At 44.2% G+C, this 27,225-nt stretch overlaps 1 protein-coding gene across 1 annotated transcript in view; it reads left to right on the top strand.

Moving 5' to 3' along the window:
- LOC119379130 (huntingtin) overlaps window positions 1-27,207 on the top strand; it is a 196,346-nt gene extending 169,139 nt beyond the window's left edge. The window contains exons 52-61 of the mRNA XM_037648317.2: window positions 5,287-5,471; window positions 8,371-8,470; window positions 9,042-9,181; window positions 10,148-10,215; window positions 10,321-10,426; window positions 15,620-15,782; window positions 16,245-16,405; window positions 23,189-23,276; window positions 23,341-23,482; window positions 26,750-27,207. Coding sequence (XP_037504245.1) covers window positions 5,287-5,471; window positions 8,371-8,470; window positions 9,042-9,181; window positions 10,148-10,215; window positions 10,321-10,426; window positions 15,620-15,782; window positions 16,245-16,405; window positions 23,189-23,276; window positions 23,341-23,448 — 1,119 coding nt within the window. The 3' untranslated portion in view covers window positions 23,449-23,482; window positions 26,750-27,207. The remainder of the gene's footprint in view (window positions 1-5,286; window positions 5,472-8,370; window positions 8,471-9,041; window positions 9,182-10,147; window positions 10,216-10,320; window positions 10,427-15,619; window positions 15,783-16,244; window positions 16,406-23,188; window positions 23,277-23,340; window positions 23,483-26,749) is intronic.
- Window positions 27,208-27,225: the final 18 nt, after the last annotated feature.

Here is a 27,225-nt window from a genome sequence, read left to right as displayed (position 1 = left end):
GAGGCGCCCGAAACTCCAGGTGTGTCTCGGTATGCGAGCAGGGCGAGGTACGGATCCGAGGTTTTCTTCAGCATATCCTTCACAGTGCGCACCATGCGCTCTGCCTCCCCATTACTCTGAGGGTATCGAGGGCTGCTGGTCTCGTGGCAGAATCCATACGCTCGTGCAAAGTTGGCGAACTCCTGGGACGCGAACTGAGGTCCGTTGTCCGTCCGCACAGCGTCTGGTATCCCAAAGCGAGCAAAACTACTCTTGATTGCAGCAATTACCGCTTTTGCTGACGAAGTTCCCAATGTGACTACTTCGGGAAATCTGGAGTAGTAGTCGACAATCAGGACGTAGTCACGTCCTTCCAAGTGGAACAAGTCGATTCCCAGGCGTTGCCATGGTCTTTCCGGTGTTGGCGTTGGTATCAGTGGCTCAGAACGCACGGCTCGAGTCTCAGCACACATAGCACATTGAGTCACAAGGTCTTCGATATGCTGATTGCAATGGGGCCACCAAACGCACTCTCGGGCGCGCTCTTGACAGCGGCGGACACCTTGATGACCTTCGTGCAGCAGTGAGAGGATGTCCTTGCGTTGAGGCGACGGGATGACAATGCGGCGATCCAGTAAGAGTAACCCATCGTACACACTCAGTCTTTCTCACTCCTTCCAGTATGGTGCTAAATGGGTCGGAACTCTCTTCTTGGACGGCCAGCCTCTCTCACAATAAGTGATAATCGAAGAGCATTCACTATCTTGAGCTTGAAGACGACGGATCTCCTCAAGCTGACCTGCCAGTTGTGGAGGTAGATCCTTAAGAACTTCCCCTATATAGATTTCCAAGCTGCTGACCACTTTGGAAGTTGGCAAGTCGCAAGGCGCTCGTGATAGTGTGTCGGCTGTAGCTAGCAGTTTTCCAGGAACATACTTGACAGAGAACTGATAGCGCATCAGTTTGATCCGCATACGTTGAATTCGAGGTGGCAAGACGTCCAGATCTTTACTTGAAAGGAGGGCTACAAGCGGAAGATGATCGGATTCGACCTCAAAGCATAGTCCGCGTAGGTATTGGTCGAACCGGGTGACAGCCCATGTGACAGCCAGAGATTCTTTTTCCGTTTGACTGTAGCGTCCCTCTGTAGCAGTGAGAGATCTGGAAGCATAGGCGACAGCACGTCGAATTCCCGAAGGTTGATCCTGGAGTAAGACGGCTCCGAGGCCATGAGAGCTTGCGTCAGCCGATACTACAGTTGGGTAATGGGGATTGTACATAGCCATACATACGTCAGAGCTGAGCAAAGACTTGATATTCTTGAACGCTTGCTTTTGGTTGTAATCCCAACTCCATGCGTTGTCCTTGTTGAGGAGAGCACGAATAGGCGCAGAGATTTCAGACAGGTTTGGAATGAATCTAGCCACATGGTTTACCATTCCAAGTAATCGGCGAACACCACTGACATCGATTGGTGGTGGAAGATCCATGATAGCCTTCACTTTGTCCGGGTCTGGACTAATTCCCTGCGGGCTGACGACAACTCCTAAGAACTTGACAGAAGAGACTCTGAATTGACACTTCTTTTCGTTAAGAGTGACGCCCGCTTGAGTCAAATGCGCCAAGACGTCAGCTAGACGCTCGTCGTGCTCTTGACGGTTCCTACCGAAGACGAGTATGTCGTCTATCATGTTGACGACTCCAGTGATGCCTTCGAGCAATCTTGACATGAAGCGTTGGAAATACTCGGGCGCTGTCGCAATGCCAAAGGGAAGACGCTTGTAGCAATAGCGGCCAAAAGGTGTGATGAATGTTGTCAGTTCTTCACTCTCACGAGTGAGCTTGATCTGGTGGAAGCCGGATCTTGTATCGAGCTTAGAAAAAACTCGTGCCCCACCAAGCTGGCCTAAGATGTCTTCCACTGTTGGCAGAATGTAGCGTTCCCGCTGGATAACCTTGTTAAGCTTCGTCAAGTCGACACACAGCCTGTACCCGCCCGATGGCTTCGGCACAACGACGAGGCCTGAACACCATGCGGTAGGCGTGTCAACCTTGCGAATGACTCCTTGGGTTTCCATCTCATCCACTTCCTTCTTCACCTGCTCGAGTAGCGGTAGAGGTATTCGTCGAGGAACACTCAATGAAAGAAGTCGAAAAGGGGCGAGCGTCTTGAGCAACGCGAATATGGTATTCTTCTTGCACTTCCCCGAGGCCACGAAAAATTCTAGCTTGGGGTGACGGAATACCTTCCACAGAGTCCAAAAACTGAACGATGCCCAAGTCTTCAATTGCCGGTAATCTCAGAAGGTGTGTCGTCTGGTTCTTGATGACATACAGTCTTTGCACAGAGACCTTGTTATGCCACTGCAAAGTAGCAGTGAAAGTTCCCAGAACGCACAATCTTTGATTTCCAGGACCAGACACTTCGGCGTTCACTTTATCCAAAACGGCCGGTAATCCCGGGAAAGAAGGCGATACCACCGTTACTTCTGCTCCCGAGTCTATCTTGAAGTGAGCGAGGTGACCATTCACATGAATGTCGGCATATCGTGCCCGACGCGTACTGAGCGCGTGAAGTTCAACTGAACCTAACAGCTCCTTCCGATGCTTGGCCCGGCAAACAGCAATAAAGTGACCTTGCTTCTTGCAGAAATTGCAAGTGGCCTTGCGAGCTGGGCATTCTTTTCGAGAGTGTTGACCACGGCCACAGTAATCGCAAGTAGACCGAGTTGGCTGCACCGACTTGCTGCGACGCGGTGACGCGTTCTTCGCGCGTTGCACCGCGTCCACGTTTAAGCTGTCGAAGGCCCCGCTCTCGCTGAGACCTGCGCGGGATTGACGCTCTTTTTCGGCTGCTTCATGAATACGCGCTTGGCACAACGCTTCCTCTGCCGAAAGTTTAGTACATCGGCACAATTGATCCGACGGCGTCTCGTTCCGCAATCCAACGACAAACTTGTCTCGCACAAGTCGGTCTTCGACCTCGGCGTTGTTGTACCCACAACGTTTGCCAAGATTCCGAAGTGCCGTAAAAAATTCGTCCACCGGCTCCCCTTGTTGTTGTACTCTGCGGTGAAATCGACGGCTCTCGTAAATCTCATTGACAGGGTGAACAAAATGCGAGGTGAGCTTAGCCTTGACTTCCGCAAACGGGAGATTTTCTGGAGCAGACAATCCTAGCGACGACAAGACGCTACGTGCTTGAGAACCCATGCAGTATAAGAGTGTTCGCACTTGCACCTCGTCGGTGGCTGTGTTGAGCCCTGCAGCAAAGGCATAATCTTCGTACCTTGTTATCCATGTTGTCCATTCCCCAGGGCTTGTGAAGTTGAACGGCGACGGAGGCTGAAGTCCCGGCATACCGACGCGCACAACGTTGAGCTTGGGAGCGTCTGCACCGGTTGTCGGGTCTGTCGAGTCCATAACTGCGCATTAGTCGCCCACTTCTGACACCATGTTCGGAGACGCCCAGTAAAGACACGAGCACGGCCCGTAGCCACAACAAGAATGCCCCCTTTATTCAATCCGTCCCCGTCCTATGTATCTGATGACAGGGGCCGCTCCCATGCCCACAGCGCCATCCATTAGCAACTGTACAAAGCACTCAGCGTCCACTACATAGGTCACAGCCTTTAACATCACAGAAGTATTCTTCGAGGCGTGTGTATCCTCATGCAACAAAAATCATACCCCTGCGTTCAAGTGTCATAAAGTTATCGCATCCGCAAGCTGAGAAATGCATGTAACTTCGCAGCCACATAGGTGGAGCATAGGCCGTGACCCACCGGTGACCCACGATGCAGTGAACGTGTTAACAGTAATCAGTAAAGTACCAGATGAGATGTTCATTTGTTCTGCAATGACGGCTCTGATACCTTAAAGGCGACTAGCAACTTAACTGAAACAGCATGAAACTTTTGCTATATAAACTGAAGCCCATAGCACACTGAAGTTCTACGGGCTTTCTTTGGAATAAGAGGGGGGGGTGCACCATATGACTAAACTGTCGTGCCATAGAATTTACCCATAACAAAGTAATGTAACAAAGCAGCCAATACAATAAAAGCACTGCAAACATTGCACAGCTGCAATAAAATAAAGGTTGGGACAAAATCATACTGTCTTGAACTTGAACTTCTTTTTTTATTTATTTATTTATTTATTTTTTATTTCCGATACTTCAAACTCAAAGTATGACTTAATTCATTTTTTCAGACTGTGTCGCCTGCACTCTTTACAGGAAGGGCTAAAGGTACAAATGTGTATTAGAAGCTGCCATGGTGGCTTAGCAGCTGTGCAGTTGTGCTGCTGAGCATGAGGTTGCGGGATCGACTCCCAGCCTCAGCGGCCACATTTCGATGCTCGCAAAATGCCAGAACTTCCATATACCTTGAATTCAGTGCATGTTAACCCCTTAATAAGTGGTTTATTTTTCTGACTAAAAGTAACCTGGTTTGCTTCTTTGTATAGCATAATGTCAGAGTTTTCTTTTTCTTTTTTTTTTACATTCGTAAGATGTCTAATCTCTCGATCAGGGTTAAGAGATGCATAGGCAACATACAATTTAAATGGGAGATGTGACCCCACTGCCAAACTCTTTACTCAATCTCCAAGTAGTGTGTGCCCATGTTGACACACAGAGAAAACTTCTTGAATTCTAGCTAATATAAATATGAGAGTCATCATCAGAGCTGATCTGGTATTTGAGCACACTTTGGAGCACTGAAATTCGACCAGCTGAATATGGTGCCACTTTTCAGAGTACCCTAGACCACTTGAAAGCAACCAATTTCATATGCTATTATTAAATGATTTCTATGGTGGAAGATTCGGAACTCCCTGGTAGCCTCATACTGTTGTAGTGATATGTGAAAAATATTGGCCCTGACTAGGGTTGCCAGGTCGAAAAGACAAAGCCAGAAAATTGAAAAACTAGCCGAAAAGTAGCCAACTGGAGCCAAGAGCAGTAGAAGTAGCCAAAAGTAACGTCGCTATTGTGAAAAAGAACTACGACGTTTGCATTTAAGCAGCTAAATGTTACAGGCTTTTGGCAAAAATATAAAAAGTGCAGTATAAACACTTTAAAATAACAACTGCCCGGATCTAAGCATAAATTGTTGATTTTATCAGTCATATCAAGCGGAGTGACGAAGTGCCTTGTGGTGTTGCAAAAATAACACTGTTTACGCATCTTGTGTGACTTTCCTTAAAAGGATCAGAAGTATACCATTTGGTGATGATAAATATGAATTCAGCCTTGGTACCTTCAACATCACGATTGCTTTTTTCTGTTTTGCTGGGTGACAGGACTCGGACATGCAAGAGAAAATCCGCAAGTTTGTGGACCTGGGCCTTCGCTGCCAAATGCCTTCCACCCAGCTGCTGTCTTTTCATGGACTCCTATATATGCTGGCCCAGCCAGGAGATGCCACATCACCACTGCTGCCTTCTGCCACAGAGTACCTTGCCAAGCATCTCGATGACTCAGCCTTGTAAGCAGTCCTTCTCAACTGCCACTCACCTCTTTTGGCATCATTATTTTTACCATTTGTGCATGCTCTGAAACGAATAATGTTGGTGCAGATAATTTTGAAATGCTGCTACCGTAAAACCCCGAGTAAGTGCTCCCCCTATGATCAAAAATAGTCCAAAAGAAGTAATGGGAGGGCCCTTGCTCAGTTGCAGAGCAGAATTTGAGATGGTGGTTTAGGTCGCATCCGAAGAGAAACAGGATAGCCATCTTTTGACTCAAAAATTTTATTTAACATGCATTTGCTGTAAAGCCTCATAAGTTTAAAAAATTGGATAATCCAATAATACATGCTAAGTGGTGGGGGGGGGTCTTTCTTTTTTTAAAGCAATAGATAATCCAGGGGACAGATAACAATGAATAATACCATTTTACCTTTGGGCTTACGGAATTCATTTTCACAGTGTTCACTTTCAAAGTTTTATGTTCTCTTTCATAAGCAAAGGAGCATTGGTGTCTGATGGAAAATTTCTTGGTCACCATATGTTTGTACCACATTTATGTTGCAGAGGAGGACCTTCATCCATTGCTTTATGATGTGAACAACCAAACAATCAATGTATTCACATTCAACTTATAACTACTAGGCTTGTGCCAATATTCGAGCAGTTCGAAGATTCGAATGAATATTATGGTATTCGAATTCGCTCTGAAACGAATTTAAATTATACTAAATTTCAAAGTATTCGAAATGAACAAATAGACATATATAAACCGCATGTAACCCCCATGTAAAGGTGGTTTCACTGCAGTGGATATGTGCTGTACCGTGAAAACAATTATTCAGGGCAAATCCACACTGCCGCGAAGCCGCACTTCAAGGTTAAATGAGCAAATTACCCTCACATCGATTCATCATTGTTTAAGTTTAAAAGCTTGTTATACCAGGTTAAATGTCACGTATTTTACAGGTTATCACCTGCGTTCTACCGAAAGTCCAATCCTGCTACTATTCAAAGTTGCTTCCACTTCCCTTTGAACCAAAAAGAATGACATTTGCACATCCCTTGTTCCAAATTTAAAAAATATTGTGCAGGTTAGTTGGGTCATGACAAATATGCTCATTTTTCTTTATAATATATGATATATATACTATTCAAATTTGATTCGAAATTATTAGACCAAATGAATATTCGCTTCGAACCTAAAATTTACTATTCGCACAAGCCTAATAACTACCATATATTGCCGATTATAAATCGACTCCAATTATAAATCGACCCCCCAACTTGCAATCCCTTCTAGGGGAAAAGAAAGTTGACTCCGAACACAGCCTCGTGCTGCGGCCATAGCTCACCAATAAGTTTTGCAGAAGAGGGAGTGATCCAAAGAAACATTTATTTGCCCGTGAAACATTGCTTACGACTCGTCGTCGCTTGAGAGAAGGATGCAGTCACGGTCATTACCATCGTGTGAGCCACTGCTGCTGCTTGCCGTCGAAACGGGTGCCGATGGTACTGGGATGCCGCACGTGGAAAATGCCACGCGGACCGATTTGACCCAGCAGGAATGAATGCTTTGCCTTCAGGTCACTCATGTAGCGAAGAAACGCGCACTGTTTTTCTTCGTAGGCTTCGGGAAACCGTTGGCATACATTTGTGCGTCGTCTTAGGCTCAGGCCGTTCCGTTTCATGAAGTTCATGACCCATTTCTTGGATACTTTGAACTCGGTGTGTGGGATGCACATATTCTTCGCGACAGTACGTGCTTTTGCTTCAATATCATCGTAGCAAACACTCAGGCTCTTGCTTCTCTAGTCGTGAACCCAATCTCGAACCGCCTCCTCAACGGCAGGGTATCGTCCAGATTTCGGTCTGCGAAAGGAACGGCATGTAGCAGCGCACGCGAAGATCTTGGTCCTTTGTTTTCTGCATTCCCTCACGCACTTTTCCGACACATCAAATTTGCGCTCTGCTTCAACGTTGCTTTCCGACTCTGCGTAGAGGATCGCTTGCCTCTTGAAAGCAGCGCTGTACTGTTGCCGGCGTAGCGGTGGCACCTTGGCGTCCGTTTGGCAGCGTCGCAAATCGCGCACACCACTGCTCGCAAGCGAAGCGAAATGCAGAAATGGTGAACAGGCGTGAGTGCAAAAAGACGCGAAGACGCTTGTGGGCACATGTGACTGGTCATGTGGTTTAGTTCCCCGCGAAGTGTTGCCAGCCCACACGGCGCTGCCAGCTTTTCTGTGGAACACCAATGGTTTGTCAACGAATTGTTTCTATTGTATGAAAACAAAACTGCAGGGTGCATCGCAACATAAATTCCTCTTTATTCATAGAGCATCGTTCGCCCTCTATAGCATTTCAAACAGTATATTCATAGAGCATCGTTCGCCCTCTATAGCATTTCAAACAGTACAGTTTGAAATGCTGCTTTCGAGACCGTGTTTCCCAAGCAGTTCACATAAATGCCGCGTGGCGGTGATTTTTAAACGCACTCCGTAGTTTCGCCTCGCGTGGTTTCGCTATAGTTTCGTGATCGTCGTGGCAGATCGCAAAAATGTCCAGCTCCAGAAGCGCCGCATGCGCGTCGGGAGATAGCTGTTGCCGCAACTCCGCTGCCTCTGTGGCTGATGTTATCGATGCGTCGAATAGCAGGAAATCTGAGGACAACAACCTTTCGTCGGACCTCACAGATAAGTCGACTTTACGATTCCGTGTATAGGTCGACCCCCGAACTTTGGAAGGTCATTTTATGCAAAAAACATCGACTTATAATCGGCAATATGCGGTACACAGAACAACCAGGCTCCATTGTTTCGTATATTTAGTGGCATTATCAGAAATAATAAAAATGATTGTCTTGAATCCTTCCTCTCTCAGCCTTTCATGTTAAATCGGGTTCTTTTTCGTTATTTTCAGCAAGGACAATGAACTAAACATGTTGGCACTGTGGGCCTTGGCTTTTTTTCTGGCTGAGAACTATTCAAGCAAGCAAGATCTCACGCCCAAGATTGTCCAGGTTGTTATAATTTTGGCATTTCGTACCATTTCTGCTTTATACTACTTTCTGTGCTGCGTCAATGTCATATTTTATTTAATTACGTATTTATTTCAATACCCTCAGGGCCCATAAGGCATTAGAGAGGAAATGGGTACATAGATCTAAAAAAAAAGTAAGAACATTTGAGCATTTGTAAATAAATACATAACTTTTACAAAAATAATGTAACAGACTGTACAAATAACCATAAAAATACAATAGGTGTGCATCGCTACAAAATGCGATCAATAATGACTGCTTTCAGTGATGCGGCACTTTCACTAGTGGCATCGGAACACAGTAGTAGCTAAATCTGTCCAACTTCTCTGTTGTGCAGTTCTTTGGTATTTAAATCCATGCCTTTACAGCTCTTGCATGCAACTCGATAGATTCGATGATGAGGCTTCAGAGTTTCTAGCTGTAACTGTTTTTGTAAATTCCTGATGCACTGTACTACTAAAAGGTGCAATTGGTCCCCCCCCCCTGCTTCTTACTATGAAACAGACGTGTCCCAAAATGCAACTATAGTAACTATTGTGACCACTTTCAGGTCAGCTTAAACCAGTGTAATGGAGATAACCTTCCCCTCTCGCTCTACTTGTGCATTCTTCATGGGCTGGAGCGATTGCTTTTGGCAGATGTGATTGAAAGTCAGGACAATGAACTTATCATCAAGGTTTGCATTGAACGGTAAGATCCTTTTATTGCACATATGTCAGTGGCCTTGGTTTAAGCCTCAGATGCACATTTATGTATTCTCTGCATACTAAAAGTGTGGTGCCCCTTGAGGAGAACACTGCTGTTGGGTTTCGGTTTGGGTTTTTGCACCTTTTTGCTCTTAATATTATTTTCGAATTTGCCGGGTATTTCTACTATCAGGCGCATGACACAGGAGCGTCTCATAGAATCGCTATTAAGACTTGGTAAAGAAATCGCGAGTTGGCCTTTAAAGGGAGACAAGAAATGGGGTGACTCTGGTTAAACTGATCTGCGTAAACTGAGACAACAAATTTGTATACAGTCTGCTTAGAAGTTAGGCATACCTATATTGAATAACTGGAACTTACCTGCCAAGTGCGTTTGCTCAGGAACTGAGAATTCTGTGCGATTACTAGAGGCATCATTGATTTATATCTCTCGCCACTCTGAAAAGTGTTATCACGTATATTTGTGCATAAACGTATATGTGACACTTAAAATAGTAAACACTTGAATCAAATGCGAATTCAGTAGCAAGGATTATTCATTATGTTCTATCCAAATTTTTAGTATTCACAGGCTCCTAGAAAATAGTATTTGTTGTTTGTATTGTCGTACACATTTTCTTTTGGCTTGACATGTGTCTTAATTTTCTGCAATGCATGTGCTTACAATATTGTATGATTTGTCATTGTACTTATAACAGCGTCTCGTGATGATGAATAACTGCTAATTGAATTACAGTACAATCACATGTAGAAATGGAGGCCAACCTTGAGAGAAAGTATTCTGTTCAGAGAGTGCCAACAGGTGCTTTTATCACATTTGCCATCACAGAGTATTTTATTTGTTTCGTGGGCACAAGTTCATCCTGCAACCTTCTGCCATCTTGTTTCCTGGACGTCATCTTTCTGTACGTTGCAACCACTCTGTGACAATATTTCTCTTGTTCCGCAGCATTCGGCACAGCAAGCCAGCTGAAGCAATCCCAGCCCTTGGTGTCATGCTGTCGGCACTTTACATAGGTTGGTATTACTGCTTAATTTGACACTTTGCATTGGCCAAGCATATGTACATGGGCTAGCATGGCACTGTATTACAAATTGCACTTCATCATGTGATTGTTCCAGCCCAAGGAGTAAATAAGCGCCGTTCTCAACCTTCAATTGAGATGGAGCCTGCCAATAGCGAGCAGCGAGCTGCAGCTTTAGAAAGAGCTACTCTCCTCTTTGACAGGTATGTGTGTTTCTTCAGTGAAGGTGTCACAGTTGTGTGTTTATTGTATCTCTATACATCTGTAAGCTAAACCTTGTCTCCTATTTTGTGGAAAGTGTATATGCCTTGAGGTCCTTACTAATCCTCTAACCTCTCATTCCATTAGTCTTCTCTTTCTCTTTCTATGTTAGACCTACCTCAGCCCGATGCTGGCACACTAATCTGCCACATGCATGCACTGAGGTAACAAGTAAAAATAAAACAATAATGATCATAGGGTCATTCCACGCCAAACGTCCCAGGCATTGCGCTCGACCCTCTCCAATTGTATTGTAAAAAATTGTGGATGTTCATATCAGTGCACTATTTGCCCTCGGAAAGTATTTTTTGGAAAAAAAAAATTTCTTGTCTGTTACAGTGATTTGAATTTTGCCGTAGTGGGTGAAACATGGGTTGCGAAAAAATACTCTAAAAAATACAATACTTTACGGAACGCCTTAAATATCTGCTGTTTACTTGAAAAGGAATGGCACTATCTTATTATCACCCATTGACGACCACTACTTTGTCTCAAGATCTGCTTTGTGGTGAAGCAATGCTGCAATTCTGCGCCCACATTGATTATTTTTTAAAAATTCTACGAATATTACAGACAAAATAGGACTATATCACATGGCTGGATAGTTGGCAGTAAGCGTGTCAAAAAAGTATTGAAGTCGATGACCGAGTAGTTTCGAAGTGGAAGGGGTGCAAACATTGAAAAATGTGTGAAATGCTCCACGTTCAGGCACTTGTAGAGTGGTGATGCAGTCCAAGTAAAAATGCGCGCTTGGTTTCGTTGGGAAGAATAAACAAAGGAGATTTATTTCTGAAAGTTTCATCGGAATGTTTTATGTTTTTGGCGAGAAACAAAAATTTATATTGAGCGTTCCAGGCGTGCCTGGGCGTGGGCCCGTAAGTCCGCTTCACTGCGCTGCCACTGTTCCTTGGGGCAATGGAAGTATGCAGCGCCCGCGCGGGTGGCACGATCGTGTGCTGCTGTGAGTTTTCATGTTTCAACACGCATTCTTCGGCTTTCCGCAGTGCCGCCGACAAAGTGTCAGGGAAAACGAGTGATGGTTCGTTTAAAATATATTATTATATAATAAAAGTGGCTAACATGCACTGGGAATACACTTACAATTCTTTTACGCGACTCGCGCCATTCGTGCCTCGGAGCCGAATGGTGCTACGTATTCTTACGCTCTGATCTTCGGCAGAGGTGTAGCAGAGGTGAACTTTGCTCCGGTGATCGCGTCGCCGAGCGAGCACGCGGCCGAAGGTTCGTCTTTCGGCCGCATCCCTTGGCAGCGCGTAAGATAAATATTGCGAATGATGAGTATACTGCTATCGTGTCATATTTTAGACGGAGAGCCTGTACAACGGAAACCGAAAGCGATGAGTATACAAAAGGACGAAGCCGCCTTTAAGGCCGCTTCGTCCTTTTAAATGTCCATCGCCTTCGCTTAGTAATCGCAAGGCGATTACTAAGATGAAAGCATCGCATGCAGCGTGGCAGAAAGTTGAGTTCTCAGCAAGGTTTGAGTCTACAATCTCCCTCAAAGGTACGCGCACGTTTCACCTTTTCGTGCCATCACCATGCACTGACCACTCTTAATCCCGGGCTCACCACCTACTCAGCAACACAGGCATTTCAAGTGGCGAAGACCATACGTCGGCAACGGAAGTAAGAACTGCAACCTCCGCACAGATCGAAAACACAACCCAAGCTCTGCGCCTGTCGTACGTGTGCATGCAGTGACGTGGCAATGAAATCGTGCTCTGCTCCGACTACACTCTAAGAAAAAAAAGAGTCAAAAGAGGGTCACGGCCGCGTGACTCTCTTCGGGTGTCCATTTGACCCCTTCTGGAAGGTACAGGCACAGAAAGAGAGTTCGCAATTCGACTGGAGTCACGCGACTCTCCTGAAGCGCATTTCGATTGGCGGCGCCGCCGTATACGCCATACATATCGCGCGCTTGCCCTTTGGCGCCGTGGTGGCGCGTTGGCTCGACGACGGAGGCGAGGCAACGCGCCACAACGGCGCCGGGGTGGCGTGCCGCTTCTGTTTTCATCTCTGTCTCCTCGTCTATTGGAACGCGTTGCGTGTTGGTTGCGCCTGGTTGTGCGGGTTGTGTGTCTGTTCATGCGCGTCTTCAGTGGTGTTGGTGTTGACGCCGGCTCCGTGCACGAAGTGACGCGGTGACGCTTGGAGGACGGAATATTCCTGGAGCTGCGGACAGGAACAACGGGCGCCAGTTAACGGTGAGTGTACTGTTTTCGTAGGTACTAATATACAGCTTTAGCTGGGCGTCTGCAGCAGCTCTGCGGAAGTTATCTGCCAGCAATTTCCAACAGCAGCCTTTGTCCGCAGGGCTGTTGCGGATGCCCAGCTAAAGCTGTCAGTTAACGAGTTGCCACCGCTATGCGCGTTGCTGTGCAAGCTCCCTTATAGTGAGCGATGCAAACAATTATCAAGGGTCATTTTTTGCTGATCGCACGTTGTGTCTGCGCTACTAAATGTGCAAGATGTCGTTTTGAGATGCACTTTAGTCTACTTCATAACATTTCCATCGACCTTGAGTGTGTAGCGTGCTTCGGCGCGTGGGAACGTGAAAAAAAAAATGCCTGTGTACGGAACGCTCAGACGCACTATATATAATGGTTTTTGTTGGCTTAAAGACGGTAGTTTGAGGTGCAGATATAGTACGGTGCTTCCAGAACGTACGCGGTAGTCATTCAAGTTGGACACGCTTCACCGGTTAAGTGAAAAAGCTCTAGACTTTCGACGGCGCGCGTTGGTGCGGCCGCGGCCGTGCACTCTTCCCTCGTTTCTGTTTGTTGTTTTCGTGATTTGCATACACTGCGATGACGTTGGGCGTTATTACGAATCAAGTGAGTGTGCGTGATTGTGGGAGCTATGTGCGGTAATTCTAGCATATGACATGTCTGATCTCGACGTCAAAAAACTTGGTTCCTGACCATGCCTCTTTGCATTTGTTGCTTTGTTGTTAGCCTTTATTATGTCAGTGTGAACCACTTATTGTGTAGATTTTGCAAACCTTTACTGCAATTTCATTTTCTCATCATAATATCACGTTCTTATTTTCAGATACCGTTTTTCATGGTGCTCACGCTGAACAGGAGCGACAACCTAGCAAGCCACAAGTCTGATGTCTCCAGCCGTCACCACTTCTTGATTTATTCTTAATCATAAGAATAAATATGAAAACATGATGCCAATTTCTGCTGTTTATTTAGCACCATATGACACTGTGCACATCACAGTCACACATTTTAGTTGGCTATACTCATACAAGCATGTAAATGAGGAATACCTCAATTTCTTAATTGGAAATCACTGACCATCTTTTCGCGCTTTCTATATAACGTTGCTAGAAAATATGCGTTGTTTTGATGAGTTTTCTTAAAATAATGCTAAAATTGAACTATTCTTTTTTTGCAGTCGCTGAGCAGAACGGCAAGTATTATTGCACTAGCTTAAAATGAATACTCCACTATTTTCAACAGTAGTCGCGCAAAAGTAGAGCAAGGGTCAAAGGAGTAGCTTAAAATACTTGGGGAGTCGCTTGACGCTTCGGTGTGGCTCACTTGACCCCCGTAGGAGTGTTACCGGCAAGAGTCGTCCGACTCCCTATAAGTGGTAACGTGATCCTTCGGATGAGAGTCTTTCCACTCTTCCTAGAGGGTCAGGGGACTCTCCTAGAGCGAGCCGACCCTGACCCACCAAGAGAGTCACCGTGACTATTTAAAGAGAGTCCTATACGTGGCAAGTCAGAACTCTCCGAAAAGAGTCACGCATACTCTTCTTTTTCTTAGAGTGTACTAACCGGCAGCCTTTAGTGCCCTTCCGAAACATTCTGCCAGCCATATACACTGTTTGCAAGTTTTCAGCAACGTGAAAACTCACAGCAGCACACGATCGTGCCACCCGCGTGGGCGCTGCATACTTCTGTTGCCCCTAGGAACAGTGGCGGCGCAGTGAAGCAGACTTACGGGCCCGCGCCCAGGCACGCCGCGAACGCTCAACATAAATTTTTGTTTCTCGCCCAAAACAAAAAACACTCCGATGAAACTTTCACAAATAAATGTCCTTTGTTTACTCTTCCCAACGAGACCAAGCGTGCATTTTTACTTGGACTGCATCACCACTCTACATGTGTCTGAACGTGGAGCATTTCACACATTTTTCAATATTTGCGCCCCTTCCACTTCGAAACTACTCGGTCATCGACTTCAATACTTTTTTGACACGCTTACTGCCAACTATCCAGCCATGTGATATAGTCCTATTTTGTCTAATATTCGTAGAATTTTTTAAAAATAATGAAAGTGGGCGCAGAATTGCAGCATTGCTTCACCACAAAGCACATCTTGGGACAAAGTAGTGGTCGTCAATGGGTGATAATAAGATAGTGGCATTCCTTTTCAAGTAAACAGCAGATATTTAAGGCGTTCCGTAAAGTATTGTATTTTTAGAGTATTTTTTCGCAACCTATGTTTCACCCACTACGGCAAAATTCAAATCACTGTAACAGACAAGAAAATTTTTTTTTACCAAGAAGTACTTTCCGAGGGCAAATAGTGCACTGATATTAACGTCCACAATTTTTTACAATACAATTGGAGAGGGTCGAGCGCAATGTCTGGGACGTTTCGCGTGGAATGACCCCATATGCTATCAAATTGAAAGTGTTTACAAAAGCACAGGTTTATTTTACAGCATCTATCCTATGAGACCTCTGTGGTTAATAAAATGAAAACTTTTTAAGGTGTGAGCAGAAGATTGGCTCACTATTATGCTTTGCTTGGTCATCATGTGACATTTCAACAGAAAAATGGACACTGTTGCCCTGTTTAGTGTGTAAGCACATGATCCGGTGAGCTCTGGCACATTTCACTCTCGGGGGGGATTTATAGAAAAACTGTGAATATGTTCGACTCGTACTTGATCACCAAAATGGTACTTGCAAGTTGCATATCAAGGAAGTATTCCTGCATAAAAGATATGCATTTCCTGTCTGTGTTTTCATTATACATATATAGATAACAGTACATAGGTACGAGTACAAAAATTTTGTGATGGTACACTTGTGAGCCACGGTTTTCGTGTGAACTTGCCCTGTCTTCTCTTGCATCAACTTTTCTGTGTAGGATCAAAAGAGGCTACCCTTTCGAGGCAGATTTGATCAGCCAGATTCTGCCTGGATTCCTGGGCGAGTTTTTTCCAGCCCAAGACATTCTTAACAAAGTCATTGGAGAGTTCCTGTCCAACCAACAGCCTTATCCACAGTTTCTAGCTGCAGTCCTTTTCAAGGTCAGTTGCACACTTCATAGTGTGTTCATCTTTCATTTAGTGTTGGCATGCATCTCATGTCTTTGTCAGTTTTTTATTGCTGAGTAATCGTAGTTTTATTCCTTGAGCGTGGCACTTAATTGTCCTCTGCAACTTGCTTTCGGACGGGCAGTACTAATGCTTAGTGTACTGTTGGAGTAGCTACTCTCCATTTTTATACTTGGTTACGGCTTGTTCATAAATGCATAATGCATAAATGAAATTTCTGATGGCTTGCTTTGTCTTAAAGTAGGTTTGCTTACTCCAAAAACAAACAAATTCTTTTTTTATTTTTTCATTGCTACTCACATTCTGAATATACAACAGTGCACTGTAGCAATAATGAGCTGTAGTGGCTGGTTCAGTGTATTACATGAAGAAACCAGTTGTTATAGCATTCCATTTTGTACTACAGAGGTGCCTAAATCAGTTCTGCATTCTTAGGTGTGTGAAGGACTTCACGAAGGCAACCATGAAGAGCTAATGCAAGACTGGGTTCTCCTTTCACTATCGAACTTCACTCAGCGTTCACCATTGGCAATGGCCATATGGAGCCTCAGCTGCTGCTTTGTTGCAGTAACAGTAACAGTCTGGCTCCGTGCTTTGTATCCTTCGATGATGTTTTTTCACTGTTCAAGGATTTCTGTGTAAGTATAAAGACGGCCCATGCCCCTGGTTTACACGAGTTTTTGTTACAGTATACTTTTGAATAAGTGCACGGTGCTGTGGTGCCAGTCGCAGACACCACCTGCAGCAACAAATTTACAACATAGTGTACAGTAGCGGTCCTCTCCCATTTTGCTGTGGTGTGCAAGCAGGGTTTTCAGTACACACGATGGACTGCACACGTTAACTTACAAGAATGGTTTGTCACATGTATTCATTTTTGCTGGGCATGCACACCCTTTAATTTGCAGTGAGTGCAAGCAAATATTTTCACTAGGGGTGTGCGAATATTCGAAATTTCGAATATTTTTCGAATAGTGTTTGCTATTCGATTCGATTCGCACTGGAATTTTACTATTTGAACTATTCGAACTTCCCAAAAACAAATACAGTCAACGTCCGATTGAAAGTGACCCCTTCAGATTTTCAATATGCTTCACCACATTACACTCTCGTATTGCGGCAAAGCTGCCTTTCAAGCTCCGTTACGACTTTGCCAAGAGACAGTCAACGTCCGATTGGAAGTGGTCCCTAGATTTTCAATATGCTTCACCTCATCACACCCCGGTATTGCGGCAAAGCTTCCTTTCAAGCTCCCTTACGGTCGAACATGGCCAAGAGACAACGTCCGATTGAAAGTGGTCCCGAGATTTTCAAATGCTTCACCTCATCACACCCCGGTATTGCGGCAAAGCTGCCTTTCAAGCTCCACTACGGTCGCAAATGTATTAACTCAAGACAACGCTGGTTCCAACATGGAGATGAAAGATGTGGCAGAGGTGGGGGCTCAATAAATGCTGTTTAGGACCTGAAACTTGGGCAGGAAGTTCGAAAAATCGGACTCCGAAGCTTTTTAGCATCCGAAATTTCAGATGTTCCTATGTATCAACGTCTACGAGGCAGATTTGGAACCCCGGACTTGAAGGGAGCACACTCTAGTCCGCCATATCAGTTGGGCTTCCACAGAAGTTGAAAGAGGAGGAGAGGCTGAGGAAATGGCATCTTTGCCTATCACGTGTAAAGTGTTGTCGGCAACACTTTGGTTGCACCAAATCATATACATAAATAGAATTCGGCCTCTACATTGCCTCATTCTTGATAAGACAACTATGAAACACCACCCCGCCAGTGCTTCATCAACCTAGCGAAAAGAAACACCCTCATGTTGCTAGCTCATAAGAATATGCTTAGGAATCCTCTCTAACTTTTTTTCTGCAATTTCGCTTCGAAGTATTCGAAAAATATTCTAGAAATATTCGAGAAATATTCGAAAAATATTCGATTCGATTCGCACTCACACTTCAATATTCGAATTCGCTTCGCACCCAAAATTTTGCTATTCGCATCGTCACGGGGACATTGTCGGGAAAAAAGTGTACATCTAGGTTCAGCTTTTTGCGGCCGTCTCTGTACATTTTATATGTTTCTACAAAATATTTGGTGCAGTTATTTTTAACCTGATCCATTCGCAGCACAATGTAGCCTTTTCTTTCAGATAATGAAACAGTTTGAATTGTACGCAGCTTAAACGAAGGCAAGCATGAAATAAGATTTCATATATTGCTTAAAATGGAAATCATTGAGTCAGTACGACACATGCTCACACTTGTGAACCTATCTTATATGCAAACTGTTTGCAATATGCAGTCTGTTGAAGATTCAGAGTTATGTGTATTGAAGTTTTATATTGTGTTCCTTTTACAATGTTACATGTCTGAATAGAAAAGTACAACACTTTGGTATTCAGTTATCCTGTAGCCATATGTTTTAAAATATAGCTGTGCTTTATGGATATTTATTTGAGTTGTTTAAAAAAGTGTTCGGTTATAATAGTATATTGCGGGTCTAACTTCCTAAACCTGCAAAGGTGACTACAAGGGGAGCTGTAGCGGGAGGCTCGAGCCTGATCAATTTTGGCCACTGGTTTTCAAACTGCACACCCAAGGCACGGTAAAAGCGCATTTCGCTTTCTGTCTTTCTAGAAATGCAGCTGGTGCGGCCAGGAGTCAAACCAGGGGCGTAGCCAGAAATTTTTTTCGGGGGGGGGTTCAACCATACTTTATGTAAGTTCGTGCGTGTGTTTGTATGTGTGCGTGTATATATACGCAAGCAAAACTGAAAAATTTCGGGGGGGGTTTCAACCCTCCCAACCCCCCCTTGGCTACGCCCCTGAGTCAAACCTATGGCCTCGTGTGAAGCAGTGCACTGCCATTGTCGCCGAGCCGCCAAACAGATTGAGTGTAGTAGTGCACGAAAGCAACGAGTTCAAATACATTCAGTTGCTGCTTCTTTTTTTCTAATTGCCTTATTGCTTGATCTTCAACTCTCAGAACAGTATCTCATCTTAATCTGTTTTCTTGGAATAATATGCCACTGAGATTCACAACTACGGTTTACACGTGAAGATTTCTATTTTTTGCACCACTTGAAGAATCAGCAGCACCCACACCCCTCCCCTTGTCTTCCCCAACAAAACTAAACCCACTCGTTTTTTAACGTTTCAACATTCATCATTGTGCTCGCACCCACTTGCTTGCTTCACTGTAGTACTTTGTCTTTCCCCCTCCTCTTCCTACAATGTCATTGTATGTGTATAGCATGGCCAAGTCCTTCCTCTCAAGCAGCTTTTTCGTTGGTCTTTGGCAACATTGTTGCATATAAAATTCATAGCGGAGATATACAGGGTGTTTTTTTTTTTAGAATATACAGATTTTTTATAAAAATCCTATGACAGTAAGGCTCCTGCCGTTTTCGCACATGAACTCTGCGTTGAGGCGGAAATACTTTGCCGCAGTTAAAATGACACTGTTGCGACTAATTAACAAAAACTTGTTAATTAACTCTTTAACTATTGACTTGAGGGCAGGTGTTTATATTACAACGTCTTAGTGCGTGCTAATTTATGGCATCCCTATTTTTTAGAAATCGCAAAAGTGGCACGTAGCTTGAGATATTCGTCATCGAATTGCATGGGCGAAATCGAAACTGATCGCGCCTGGCGCGCGAAGCGCGACCGTTCTGCTACATCAGACCAGAACTACCTGTCACATGGGAGTGGTAAACTTTGAATGACAGCACACCACGGCCGTATGTTTTCGTGAAAAGTCATATCACTTGTGCCCGCGCGTCACCTTACTTTTGCGCGTAGTGTTTTGCGCTTATCTGTTTCTTTCGAACTGTGCACAAGAAAACCGCAGTATCATCCTTTCTTTTGTCTGGGAGCCATAAAACTCGGGGGCAGCCACTGCGGCGCTTCTTCTTGCAGACACGCGAAATAGTTACTCACACCTCTTTATAGTTTAAGAAAGAAACAGATAGGCACCGCCCATCACACGCAAACATTAAGCTCTCTACTATTGTATGTCAGAATTCTTGCCGATTCTTGTGACCATATTCTGCTTTGGCACACCTTCATTCAAATTTCATCACTTCCCTGTCACGTGTCATTCCGGTGTTCAGCCGCGCTTTGTGCATGCCAGGCACGATCAGTTTCGATTTCACCCTTGAAATTCGATGATGAATATCTCGAACTACGTGCAACTTTCGCGATTCCTAAAAAAATAGGAATGCCATAAATTGGCACGCACTACAACATTATAATATGAATACCTGCCCTCAAGTCAATAATTAAAAAGTTAATTAATGAGTTCTTGTTAATTAGTTGTGTCAACATCATTTTTGCTGCGGAAAAGTATTTCTGCTTCGACATAGAGTTCATGTGCGAAAACAACAGGAACCTCACTGTCATAGAATTTTTATTAAAAATCTGTATTGTCTAAAAAAACGTCCTGTATATAATATGTGAAGGAAGTCAGGGGATTGTGCCCCTTCCTTTTCTTTTTTTGAACTGGTTGGTGCACCACTGCAGGCATAATGTCTTTGGAAAGTCAAATTTGCACTTACTGTTGCTGAACTTGCATCACTGACTGTGAAACTGTAGGTGTAGATGAAGATGTTGTATGGATGGGAATTCTGGGGTATATCAGATTGGCATCATTCTCAGAGGGCCTGGGCAGCTCGAAACACATCTGGCTGGCAGTGTTCCGTCCGTCACGACGGTTCGTTTTGTACTAAAGCAGCACGTAATAAGGCTTTTTTTTTTAACACGAAAGTGTTTTATGCCGGGGTCCACCAAGTACATCCGTCACGGATATGACGTTGATAAAATGGACGCCAACGGGTGAGAAAGAAAAAAACCAAGAAAAAGATACCCCGTTGGGAATCGAACCCACGACGTTGCGGCCGCGACGGCAAGCGCCCGACGCGCTACCGACTAAGCTAACGCGAAAGATGGTAGACACGGCGCGAACGCGCCTTATATCTTTCACACATTCTCTTTCGCGGCGGGCGGAGCGGGGTGGTGCCGCCGTCTGTGAGATGTAAAAAGAAATAATGCTTCACGATCACGGCCGGGCTAGACCGCGCGCGCGCGCTCGTCTAGCCCGGCCGTGTCACGATCGACACTTACTAGCGCTTACTCCGAGATTGCAAGCGATATCGGAGGTCGTGGTTAAAGCGTCTCGATACCAGAGAGGTAGACTGGCCGCGCTGGCGTCGCCGAGGCACCCTTGACGCAGTTACGTTCTTTGCCTTTGGCTTCGTGTTAGCGTGCGTCGGCTCATCGGAGTAGTACAGCTTCCACGTACACCAACGGGATTTCTCCGCCGCCGACTGCTTCAATTGCGAGAGCACCGACTAACAAAACTGCTGCAATATGCGTTGCAGAAAGGACGCGATTTCGACGGGCGAATGTCGTGCCTTGGTGGAGCGAGAGCAGCGCCTGCGAGACAGAGGCCAGCGGGTCGCACGCGTTTGCGGCTCAGGCTACGAACATCTACCTCCCGTGTTGCTGAAGCGCAGTGTGTGTTATGTATGCATGAGCACAGGCGTCGGCTACCCATTACTAGAAAGTGCACACCGTGCCGTTTCTCTCCTTAATTGACGACGCTTTGAAGAAGTGCATACCGGGTACCAGTGTTGATTATGAGCTTGTTGATATCATCCTTAAGCGGGATTCACGATTCGCTGTGTCCAAATATATGTTCACACCGTCAGCTACCACAACGGTTTAATCATGATCATGGGCGTTAGTCGTCGCGATAGAGACATGCTGTCAATATGGGTGCATCCACGTCAAACGGTGGTATAGCGGCCAAACACGAATAGACGTTGTACAAGCTCTCATATATCACTACACAATAAGCACTACTTCTGTGAAGACACGTTTCACTTTCGTGTTATACCGATTCCTATGACGGAGGGATCAGCCATGTTTTTTCTTAGTGTTACACAAAAACAAGTTTTATTTATATTTAAGAATTTCTGTCTTCAAGTACAATTTTATGAAGCGTAAAAAGTACTGACCAGCCACTAAGTTTGGAGGACAGACAACATGAGCACTCACTCTGCAACAGTTTCTCGGGGTCTGTTTCTTCTTTTCACCACTTGGTTATGCCATGCAAGTCTGTAAACTTTTATTGTAAAATGTAATACAGGTGAATGAGATCTGTTTATGAAGGTCTGGCCTTAAAAGGGCCTGGTGCTGCAACACTTTTCCAAGTAATCATCAAATGGCTTCATTAGAGCTTTTTGCCTCACAAATCTAATAATAATAATAATAATAATAATAATAATATTATCTGGGGTTTAACGTCCAAAAACCACCATATGAGTATGAGAGACGCCGTAGTGGAGGGCTCCGGAAATTTCGACCACCTGGGGTTCTTTAACGTGCACCTAAATCTAAGTACACGGGCCTCAGACATTTTCGCCTCCATCGAAAATGCAGCCGCCGCGGCCGGGATTCGATCCCGCGACCTTCGCATCAGCAGTCGAGCGCCATAACCACTAGACCACCGTGGCGGGGCGTGCCTCACAAATCGACCGCCACAAAAATTTTTAGAATCTGTCAAGTACAAGCGGAGTTCAGGGATTCGTTGCACATTTTGAGCGCTTTCTCTCTCCTTTCGTACCAGTGAGTGCGCTGCAAGCTACGCAGGGGAGGGGGGGCAAGAAGCTACGTCCGTTTGTCAGCGCACGTCATGACCTTGAGCCCCTTCTTTTCTTTTTCTTGAAAAGCGCAGCCTACTTTCGGCTTGATAGCGAGCGAGCGCGTGGGTATATTGCGGTATCCTCCGGCAGCCACGCTAACTATGTAGCTCACGATACTCAGATCAGCCAATGGGAGTGGACTTTGTGTTTATGGCACAGTCATTTGGGTTTATGGCATCATTTGTTGAGAGAAAAGTGAGTGATTTCTAACTGACTGAGAATTAATTGTAAATTCCAGGCCGCATGCTGCGCTACAATGTTTGGCTCACATGTTCTTAGTAGCCTCGACTACCGATTGGCAGCGTTTATGCTGAGAAAGCATAGCAGGGCCCTTTAACGTAGCTTTATTTGTGCAGCTTTATCCACTTTTTAGGCCAGCCCTCACCCAACGTTAGCCAACACAAGCCTCGCACACACGTATACTGCTTTCCCATGGCAACACAGCTGCGCTGCCGTTGGGAAACCCGAATAGATGATGGTGCCACATTCCCCTCTAGTTAATATAATAGGAAACTTTATGGGTGTAGGTGAAATGAACTGCACTTCAGCCCTGAGTGTAGTGGTGGCATTTGCGGGCCTCCAGCACTCATTAAATGGCATTAGCAGTGCCACTAGTGAAATTAAATTGATTTTGACTAGCCAATAAATTTTTTCCTGACCATTGTGATCAGATTCCCATTGATTCAGGGCAGAATGGGCATGTTTGAAGATCATGACAAAGAGCTCTTCTATATTTCTGCTTTGGACTTCCAACGACAGGCAAGTTCAGGCTGGCCCTCTTGCTGTAATCAGTGGTTAAGCTGACATGTCATGTCTTTTACAGCTTGTGAATGAGCACCACAAAACGCAGTTCTACAACATCATTAAAGGTGTTGCCAGTCCAGATACGCCATATGCAGAGCTGCTGAAGCAGCTACCACAGCCACCTTAAGAAAAAGGAAACAGGTGTTCTAACAAATTTTCAGGTGAGCACAGCATCACTTTTAAACTTGAATTTTGTGTTCTTGTGCATTTTAGTCAGTAAAAAGAAAACTTTGTCAACCTGTTTCAAAACTTATTAAAGTAGCTGACTGGGCTAGTTGGTTATTCATACGTACTGAAAATAAGCAGTGCAAGAAAGCATGGCCACGAAAAGCAAACACACAGGACAAGCGCTGATTTCCAACTGAATTTTATTGACATGAAATGCAACAGGGAGCTCTGTTTCTTGTAATGTGGGGCTTTGCGCAGTAGGCCACTGTGACTGTTAATGCTGTTTTTGCTGCTTTCGTGTCAGCGCTTTTTCTTTCCTGTTCTTTTTTGTAACTGTACGCTTTCATGTCAATAGGAAGTCTGCGCTTGTCCTGTGTGTTTGCTTTTCGTGGCCGTGCTTTTTCACACTGTATCTTCAGTACTGTTTAAAAAGCTTAGAACTGCAGAAATCAGAAGCAAGAAACTAACTGTCATTTATGCAAAAGACAAGCAATAGGTTTAACTGAAGCTTGGAATTTTATTTTGAATTAAAGGTAAATTTAAGAAAAAAAAAGGAAATTCAGCCACTAGACCAGCACTGCACGTTCTGCTCAGTGTTACAGGCATTAGCACTGCGACAGTGGCTGCCCCTGCTTTTGTGTGCAGTGTAGTGATGCAGAACTATCGATAAATTGACTATCGATAGTAGAACTATCTATAAACCATCGATAGTCGAATCGGTAGTACCATCGGTAATATTGCTAGCGATATTACTGCCACGCGTGTTTATTTCTTTGTTTTGATGTATTCGGGTTTCACCCACAGTCAGCAGCGTTTGACGAAGACCGCGCCGCAATGTTTGAGAAGCTTCGCGATTGTTGGACATCTTAAGATTACGCGCCGGACGCGAATATTCAAAATTATTCGAGAGCTTACGCGAGCACCAGCAATAAGGCTGGAAGGTTTGATGACTGATGTATAAAAGACGAAGCGTTCTACCGATTATCAGGTTACTCGACGGCCGGCGACTGTTTTCGCCACTATCAGAGTGCTGCGTGTATCGCTTGTATTCGGAGTTTTAATTTTCTGGGCACAAGTTTGACCAAATAAAGAGCTTCGTATTTCCCAGTCTTGCTGCAGCATTCTTCACCGTCACAACCACATGACAAACTATGCATAGTGGTGCGAATAACGATGCTGTTGCTGGCTGGCCAAATTGCCAAAATATTCGCGATAGCCTGCTATCAGCTTGGCCTTATTTATGGGCAAATTTTTGGCGAGAGATATTATTTGCACAGTGAAAATGGTGGCATATGTCCATCAATAAATTTGTATTTAAAAGCAACCAGTTACATCTTACAATTGCCAAACTTTGTTCTTGATCATTTTTTTTACTTTGAAATCATAAAATGCAATATAAAACTGAAGCCGCGCAGTTCAACCCATGCAACAGCTTCGTTTCCACTACAGCTGAACAGTTTGACTTTATGATCATGTGTCAGCGAAGCACTCTGGTGAAGAACACAAGCATGTCAACTTTCTTGCCCTTCAGCCTGCTCATCTGGCTTCACTATGTACCACGCATGCGGGAAACCAAGTTTATTCTGCGTTGAGTTCGCGCTGTTGATCTTTAACTATCGATAGTACTTACTATCGATAGCGCTATCGATAGTATCTTTTACCATCGATAGTTCGATAGTGACTCAGCTATCGATAGTATCGATAGTACCATCGATAGTTCTGCATCACTTGTGCAGTGATGTGATAGCTGCGCCAAGAGGTCGAACTTGCTACATTTCGGTAAAAATCTCGTAACTTGCGCCAAGCGTTTTTCGCAGTTTTTCAGAGGAAAAGGACGGCAGGCACTACATATCCATATTTACATTACCACCATTATTTCCATGCATCCATGCATGTGTGCATAACAACCATGCTTGTGTGCATAAAGCGATTTCATTATACATGTTCATCTGGTCCAGCTTGGAGACTCAAATATTTGCGTTCGAAAATGTGTGACAGGTAACTGCTCCAAAGGGTTGTTATGCTGCTCCAAAATGATGTTTTAGCTGCTCTAGTAGCTGCGCCGAAATGGCTTCAGTCAATCTCATATGTGTGTGTTTAAATGTGGGCCCCTCATGAGTGTTTACGATCATTGGTATGTTTTCACATTGGGAGGCTGATAAATGGCCAGGCATCTATACTTAGTTCTGTCATTTAGTTCTCTCATGGTAGGGTAAATCGACCAAAAAAGTGATATTTTTTTTTTTTCATTTCATTAATAAAAAATACACGCTCTGGAGCATAATTGTGCATTGGCAAGCGCGTAGGAGCGCTTGAAGCCATTTAAAAATGCCGCCAAAAGCCGCGCTTCCCGACGGTTGCGAGGTTTGTTGACATGTTTTGCATCATTGTTTCTGTGTGTATGTACCTTTGTATAATAAATATGGCTAGATCGGTTAAATGTATTCATTTCCTGCCATTTTCATAAGTCTTGATTGCAAATTTTCTGTCTAGGAATGCTTTTTGTAGCGTAGTCATTGCTTTGTGCTGGGAACTTTCCGCACATGCTTTAAGTAAAAGTGCATTTTTCTCACGATCACTTTTTTTTTTAAGTTGTCCAAACTTAATGTACCTTTTCTGGAAAACTATCCGACCAATTGCGCTGAAATTTTCTGAGATTATACTTAAATCCCTTCCAAATAGCGTGAACCTAAAACTTTGAAAAACTGTGTAAGATATGATTAAGAAAAAAAAAGGTTGATTGAAAATTCTCTTACGACACGACAGGTGGTGAGGTCAAGATTCTTTTTTTCTTGTGAGATAAATATAGCAATCCGTTTTTTAGCTAGGGGTTAATACCACTACCATGTGGAATTAGCATGCAAAATTTCGTGGTCATACTGCTTTATTTGTTTTTGAGAAAAGGTACATTTAATTTTACAACCCAGTCTAAAATTTGGTGCTCATGTACAAAAAAAATTATATACAAAAAGTCATATACAAAAAGCTATGGGCTAAAAATTATACAGAGTGAAGGCCAAAAGCTTTCTTTATTAATCACGAAAAATTTCAAAGTATATGCAACAGTTCTTGAGATATGAAGCTTAAACTAAGATGGCCTGTTTACCCTACCATACCCCCTTAAGCAGGTACTAGCAGCATTTGCTTGAATATAGTGCATAAAGTTTAGCTTTCTAATTGGGTGTGATTTGATGGCCATAAAACTGTTTCTGGCTACCTTACCTACAACACACGGCTTTCTTCCATTTGTTTATTTACAGGAATAAAACTGAGCAGCTGAAAGCCGAACCTGGTGCTGTAAATAGTCTTGCTTGAGGAGGCAGGTTTTGATCTTTTTTGGCTGTCTTATGCACAGTCAGCTGTTAAGCAGACTTGCAGATTTCTGATAAGAACACATTGACATTCCCAGGCATTCCACGACTGCTGTGAGCCCCATACATGACTACGACCATTTCTCTTTTCTTCCCTGCCTTCTGTCTTGCACAGAATGGTTCCCGTGTTTTCATAACTCAGAGCAGTGATGTGCACTCTAGTCAGTTTCATGATGGACTGTTATGCAGCTGCACAGGAGCAACATGTTGTGTTGTTACTTTGCACAAGCTTCAAGCTGGCTGTGAATTTACACTGCATGTGAAGCTTCATGTTACTCGGGTTACTTAATAAAAACGAAACCCCGATTTCCTTGTACAAAAATTAAAAAAAAAATAAATAAATAAATCCAACTTTAAACAATGTG

The sequence above is a fragment of the Rhipicephalus sanguineus genome, chromosome 1 (assembly GCF_013339695.2).
Source record: "Rhipicephalus sanguineus isolate Rsan-2018 chromosome 1, BIME_Rsan_1.4, whole genome shotgun sequence".
Lineage (NCBI taxonomy): Eukaryota > Metazoa > Arthropoda > Arachnida > Ixodida > Ixodidae > Rhipicephalus > Rhipicephalus sanguineus.
This window is presented reverse-complemented; position numbering and strand designations above follow the sequence as displayed.